The sequence below is a fragment of the Oryzias latipes genome, chromosome 9, assembly GCF_002234675.1.
Source record: "Oryzias latipes chromosome 9, ASM223467v1".
NCBI lineage: Eukaryota > Metazoa > Chordata > Actinopteri > Beloniformes > Adrianichthyidae > Oryzias > Oryzias latipes.
The window spans coordinates 16,768,109-16,775,279 of NC_019867.2; the positions used below are offsets into that span (position 1 = coordinate 16,768,109).

The 7,171-nt window shown below is 39.9% G+C and overlaps 2 protein-coding genes across 2 annotated transcripts; both read right to left on the bottom strand.

Moving 5' to 3' along the window:
* Window positions 1-1,012, bottom strand: LOC101167461 (homeobox protein Nkx-3.1-like). Its single transcript, XM_004072474.4, has 2 exons — window positions 769-1,012; window positions 1-591 (listed from the first exon to the last, which is right to left on the bottom strand). The coding sequence occupies exons 1-2, from the start codon at window positions 935-937 to the stop codon at window positions 194-196; spliced, it is 567 nt and encodes a 188-aa protein (XP_004072522.1). The 5' UTR covers window positions 938-1,012; the 3' UTR covers window positions 1-193.
* Window positions 1,013-3,293: 2,281 nt separating this feature from the next.
* LOC101172588 (homeobox protein Nkx-2.6) lies at window positions 3,294-6,876 on the bottom strand. Its single transcript, XM_004072664.4, has 2 exons — window positions 6,416-6,876; window positions 3,294-5,940 (listed from the first exon to the last, which is right to left on the bottom strand). The coding sequence occupies exons 1-2, from the start codon at window positions 6,639-6,641 to the stop codon at window positions 5,474-5,476; spliced, it is 693 nt and encodes a 230-aa protein (XP_004072712.1). The 5' UTR covers window positions 6,642-6,876; the 3' UTR covers window positions 3,294-5,473.
* Window positions 6,877-7,171: the final 295 nt, after the last annotated feature.

Here is a 7,171-nt window from a genome sequence, read left to right on the forward strand (position 1 = left end):
GGGGGGGGCACTGTTAAGACGAAGCTTAATTAAGTCATGGGGTTCTCTGATTTGTAAATCCACGTCAGGTCCAAGGAGTTTACAATTTCAGGAATTTTTATGGTCAATTCACAAAAGCTGAGAAGAAATATGAAGTCCTTGTCAAACAGAAAATTCCAGCAACTTGTTTAATACAATAAATCATGAGGCATTTTCACCATAACGCCGGAGCCCAGGGGCCACTGCAGTCCCAAAGGTAAGGTTTGTATTGATAAGCTTTATAGAAGGAGGTAATCAGTGATGATCTGACCAAGTCCTCTCTTAGTCCCAAACTGTCTGCTTTGTATGCATCCTTGCACATCTCGGATGTTTGCTGCTTTCTTTTGGTTTTGTATCTTCTGTTCTGGAACCAGATTTTCACCTGCGTCTCGGTTAGTCTTAAGGAGGTGGCCAGGTGAGCCCTCTCCGGGGCAGACAAGTATTTTTGGTGGTTAAATTTCTTCTCCAGCTCCAGCACTTGGAGGTGGGTGAACGCAGCTCGGGAGCGCTTCTGTTTCCCCGTGGAGTTTAAATTCAGCTGTGGGGAGCCGCAACAGGATGGGTCTACAGACTCTGCAATGTAGAAAACAGATGCAATCAAATGAAAAATTGTTTTTACTTTACTTGCAGTGATTTGTTACAAACTCATAGTACAAGCAGGTGTGTTAACTCAGTAAATATCCGTTTCAAATTCCATTTCTTTCAGTTAAAAATTCGCACATGTGGTGTCTCAAACGTACAGAAACTCACCTGTCTGTTTTTCATACTCCTGAGGAGGAACTTGTTCCAAATCCTCCTTCCGCTGAGAGCATCTGTCTGTCTTCAGAGAGCTGAATTTACCACTAAATCCTGTGCTGCCTTTATTGGACAGAATGTCCTCGATGAGGAAAGACGTGACAGGTTTGACCGTGGAAGACATTTTCCATCCAGTGTGTCAGAAACCTGGAGCTTCTCAGACAGTGTGTCTGTCCTTCTCACTTGGGAGTTCTTAAGTTTTAGAAGTGTGGGGGTGGATTCATTCAGACTGAAGTGAAGGAGGCGGGCTCACTCGTCCAATAGAAGTTGGTCTGCCTTTCTAGATCACCTTGTTTTGACTTTGTTGACATTGTTCTTCAGGAGTATTTTTTCAAGGCTGCTTTGTCCTACACGCTTCCACAATGTGTCTTTGAAAAAATCAATGCAAATACAAGGGGCTGATTTCGAAAGCATTTTTTTAAAGAACAGATAGAGTCATCCAGTTTTTTACATTAAAAAAAATCAAAATTATTTTTCAAAGTAAACTCTTATCAAATCAAAAGAATGCTTTTGATTTAGAAATTGTGACGTTTTTAACTTTGAAAATCAATTAGCATACTTCAGTCTAATGAGCCTTATAGCTCTAAATAGAATAATATTTATGTTTCTGGAAGTAGTAAACAAAAAAAAATCTTCACATTTTTTTTGTAAAATTGTTTTTTATTTTATTTCTTGGTTTGTCAACTTAACCTGTGCAAATAAAGCTTCATGGTTTACAGATTTTTATTGCTCACTTACTTGGAGGTTCGGAAAATGTCTAAATCTATACGTCAGTAATAAGATATTGACAATATGTATTTTAGAATTAAGTGTTTGCATGAATGTAATATTATTTCATCACAAAAGCCAAAGTTAAATGTGAAAAGAGACTGAAATAGACTTTCATTTTGCAGTGGAACACTGAGTTCTCTGAGCAGAATGAAACTTTCTGCCCCAGACATTCTTTAAGTCCATGGTGCCATAGCAGTTAAATGGATTTATGTCTTAATCCTGACTCCCCATCACCTCGGAGTAGCAACAAAGTGGCCTAGGGAGACAAGTCTGTGCAGTAGCAGGGCAGAGGGGTCAGGGTGGGTGGTCAAACCTCCTGGAGCACTAATGAGTTTGACACATTTCAGCCGGCTCCTGAATGGACACACTCATTGTTTGCTGGCTGCTTATTTGTTGTTCTCTGCCGTGCGGTTTGACCTCTTTCCGCCAAGTGAGAGACATCCGTGTTGCTCTGGGATTTCAAGCTTCATCAGGAAACGTCTGAATGCAGGTATGATAAACACGACCCGCCACATACCTTCTGGTGTCTACGTGTTGATCCTCAAAAAACACTTCAATATTTGCTCTTAACTCCTTGAAATTCTGCTTTAGCTTCAACATTTGTCTTGTCAACACAGTGTTAAGATGAGCAGTGTGATGTATTTAGCTCTGACTTGTCTGCTTGAGAATCCCATCGTCTAGACACTCCATTTCATCTTTCATAATTCTTCACATAATAATTTTGACCATAGCAAATGCTTTAAAGGATAAAATGAAGATTGATCTAAAATCTTTGAAACAAAAACCCCCACGTAGTTTTTGTTTTTTGTGTAAAACTCCTTGTTTTCCTTAGAAAAAAATCATGTAAGCACCATAAGGGCATGAGAGAAGGCAGGAGTCGCACCTGTGAGCTGTGCTAACATGTTTGAACGAACTTCTTTTTGAGCATCCCTCAATGCGGTCATCCTTAGCCCTCATTATGTAACAATCCACATGATTGCTCTCTTTTCCAAACCAGCTATAGTTCCCTTTTTTTCACTCATTGTGCTCTGAACATTTACAGATACGCTGGTGGTGAATCAGATGTGACTCTGACCTCTTACCCCCTGGAAGGCATTTGTCTGCCAAAGCACAAACTATGTGGGAACTGTGTGAAACAATGTTTTCCTTCAGCCACGGAGAGTTGTTCTGCCATCAGTCTTCTGCTGTTTCTCTAATCTTTGGTTGGCTGAGATTGCTTCTTCATTGTAACTTCGGAGTAAAATTGTCAGACCACTGTTACCTCATCTGATGAGCATCAGAGCCTCTTTCACCTGGTTTTCACAAGGACATTCCCTCATGTGCATTGTAGAAAGAAACAAATATGTCACAAGACCAGATTACCTATAGATTATCTCTGCTTTATGATGGACAAGTGATTTATCAAATACCGAGTTATTTTTTAATAGTTTTTTCAAGAATGTCCAGACTTTTTTTTAAGTGTTATTTTCTTAAAAAGAAAATTTAGAATCATAATTATTCATTCTAGTATTGAAAGGCTTAACAACATCACATAACGTTTTTTGTTGAGGAAAAGTTAGCCACCTGGATTGTTAAATTATCATTTCAGTGGAAATGTGCTTTTTGTTCTTTGAAAACGTTTTTTGCTCATGTTTTCTTGAACAAGCTCCAACATTACCTAGATGCAGATTTTTTAATTAGCGCTAAATTTCCCAATCATTTTATTTCCTTCCCTCTGTAAATTGTCTTTTTGTGATTTTAAATTAGTCAAAATTTTTGAATAGATCCTTTTTAATTGAGATAATCGAAACGATTTTCATGGTTTAAGGTTAAAAACATTGAGTGCTCTCAATTTCAAATTGTTATAAAAGCATTTTCCAAATTCAAATGTATTTCACCAAGAGGAGTGTATTTCTTTTCTAGTTGCTTTTCCTTTGGATGTATCCAATTGAACCATATTTTTGTTTTTACGCGATTTAATTTAGTACAATACATTTTATTTGATCCAATGTCTTATCATTTTACATGAAGGGTAACTTTTCACCTAATTCACCACTAGAAGGCGCTTTAAGCCTATTGTAGACACCTGACCTGTCCTGTAACACCATTTCATTGTTATTGACATCATTTCTAACATTAGTAGAAGTATTAGTAGTATGAACCTATTGACTCTTGAAGCCAACAGTGTCTTAGGCTTGTTGGGGTTTTTCATTGTTCAGTGTCAGACAGTGGAACCAGGATCATTAAATCATCTTTGCAGCTGTCTCAATCACTACATAATCAGAGAGGCACTCCAGGGCTTACAGAGCTAAACTAAAATGCATCATGACTTCAAATCTTTCTGAATCAAATACAATGGTCCTTTCACTAACTTCCACAATCACGTCATCCTGTATTTAAATGGACCCACATAACAAAACTGTAAACATGTCTTTAAAGACTGTAAAAATGTCATCCCTTTTCTCATTTTTGCCAAATCTTCTTTTTTCTGTAAATTGCACATACAGAAGTTTTCATTTATTGAATTCTTGACAAACCTAAAAGCATAAAAGTTTGTAACCGTTCACAATTTCACTTTGTTGCTATAGAACAGAACCCTGCAGTTATGATCTATAGAACAGAACCCTGCAGTTATGATCCTCGAAGATCTGTTGGTCCTGGAGGAACTTTTTTGTGGGTTGATAACAACAGAATATTTCAATCTCAAACATTTGAAGGGTAAAAATGGTCTCTTTCAGATTTTCAACTTTTATTTGCAAAGAAATTTTAAAATAACTGCTAAATTAAAGCAATACGATCGAGCAAGCTTCCGAAAAAATAGGAGAAAATAATGTTCAATCTCAATGCAGCTTTACGCATTCTTTAACACCTTCAAATTGAATGAAAATATCATCCTAACATATACATAAATTTTATTTTCCGTTTGAATTTTGTCTTATTGTGCTGCTTTTAAGGCATGCAATTAAGGAAAATCTAATGAAGGGGATGAATAAGCAGTCGCGCCTCCCTCCGTCACACCAATAGCACTTTTACGCACAGGCGATAGTTTATCAGTCACGGTTAAAACATTAACTGCACAGATTTATGTCATTCAAATGGTTAGAATATGTCCTTTTTCCCCCAAAACACTTGCTCTATGTTTCTTGCTACCTTTAACACATGCTGGAACCCACGCGCACACGCACATCATTATCTGATCTGTTGGACTCCTCTCTGTCTGCAGCTTTTTTCTTATCTGTGCTGTGATGCCGCTGCATCTCCTCTTCCCTCCTAACTTTTTTTTTTAATGTCGTGAAGGTACAATCAGGGTGACAGGAGTTCGTCCTTTGAGTATATTTTGTATTTATCCATTTCTCAGCTGTAAATCCGTTCCTCGTTGGAGCGAAGGGGACTTTTACCGACACGTTTGATTGAAAGTTTGTGAGCGAAGAAGAGCCGCTCTGTCTGCTGGACTGTTTACCAAGCAAAGCTTCGGGACTCTCTGGCCTTATCAGTAGGGTTGAGAGTGGGACAATAATGAGCTCAGTTTGATACAACAGCGTTGTCAGGTCAGATGTCACTTCATCCATTAACCCTTGATTGCTGCCGTTGATAAGCTGCAGCTCCTAAACTGGTAGTGTCTGATCAGCTGTGCCATTATCTGCCAAAGTATCTGGTAGCTTATTTTTTTCAATAAAAAAATGAGGAGGCATTAAACTTTGTTCAAATTTGACAAAAAAAGAACTTCAAAATTGGCAAAAACTAAAATAATTTGCAACAGAAATGTCTTAAATGGTTCAGCTTTGATCTTATTTTGGCTGAAAGTTTCACACAAAATATTTTACATTAATATGTAAAACATCTTCAGCTTATATATCTCCGTGGAAAATGTGGGTCTCTCCGTGGCAGACGGGCCCCTCGTTATCATTTGTCAGATCCTGGTTGTGGGACAAACGCGGGGCGAAAGGTAACTGTGACAGCCGCAGTCATACAAACTGCCCCCACAGCCGAGCACGGCGTTGTAATGTCCGACAGTCACGTTGTAGGGGGCTGACGGGGCCCCTGCGCTGCACAGCCTCCCATCCCTCACCAGCACCGGCACCGCCACGCGCCTCGGGGCCGAGGGGTACCCCGCTAACTCCAGAGACTTGTCCTGTCTCTGACGCTTGCATTTGTACCTCCTGTTCTGAAACCAGATTTTAACCTGCGTGGAGGTAAGTTTGAGCACGTGGGCCAGGTGTTCTCTCTCCGGGGCGGACAGATAGCGCTGCTGTCTGAAGCGCCTCTCCAGCTCGGACACTTGTGACTGAGAGAAGAGGACGCGGGGCTTCCTGTGCAGCCCGGCGCGGCTTTTAGGGTCCTGCTCACTGTGGGGTGGACTGTCAGCACGGATCATACCTGCACGACATGAGAAAAATCTAAAATTCCCCAACAACAAAAAATACGCACAAGAGATGTGGACATTGAATTGTCTTTCTTTCTTTTTTCTTTTATTCAAAAAGGCGCAATGGTTTTAAGAGAGAAATATAGTCTGACAAAATGCAATAAAAAACAAAAAACAAAACAAACAAATAAAAACTGTCAAATTTCAGAGAATAAGTGAAAAGATTAAATAATAATTAAATTTCACTATTTATGCATACAACTGTTTTTAAAAATATATCGTCTGTGGAGGTATTGATAGATATCAGGACGTATGCAAAGCGGAATAGAAAAAAAGAGCAATCTCAATAATTTTTACAAAATTATAATGCTTCATGTTTCTTTCTTTTTTCATGTGTAAATTTGAGCCTCAATAGGCTGAAGGGCACTTGAGACCGTGCAGAAAACGATTCTATGAATGTGATGTGGCCTTTAGGCTGCATCGTCTCACCCTTTTCCGCTGCTGCTGAGTTGGAACCCCGCATCTTCTCCTGCATCCCAGGGAGGCTCTGCTCAGACTGACAGTCGTAGAAGTTTGGAGACGCAGCATCCTGATGGTGCTGCATTGGAACAACCTGCTCACTCATCCAAAAACAGTTCTCCCAGTCGCTGCTGTAGTTCAGCCTCAGAATATCCCTGACGGAGAAGGGCGTCGAGGTCGCGGAGCTCGGGTGCATCCTTACTAGATGTGTTAGGTGCTTTGCGCGCGGGGGCTGATGATGTTGATGCTCCCGGACGGAACTCTCTTTTGCTGACTGATGAGTGAAGACTTCTGAAGATCTGAATGGTTCAAGGGTCCAGCTAATGAACACGGAAGATGGTTATCTGCCCCCAGAAGAAACACAGGGCAACACCCCGACACTCAGGGCGCACAGCTTCTAGTCTTCTCACCTTACAGATTTAGTTCTTATAATACCCGCCTTCTCTGAGAGAGAACATAGCACAATTGCATAATATTTCATAAAAGTTTCCTTTAAGAAACAAACTTGTCATACTATAAAAAGTTACATTTAGCATTTTCAGTAATAAAAAGCTATAACCCATAAAAATAAAGTTGTTTATTTTTTGCTTTAGTCTTTCGGAAGTAAGTCATGACATTTTGGCTCCAAGCACGCGCTCCTGGCTATTCAGTAAGCCACCTAATCAGCAGGCAGCTCCTCCAGGGCTGAGTGATGTTGGGTGATGTAGAACAGCTTTGCCTCCGACA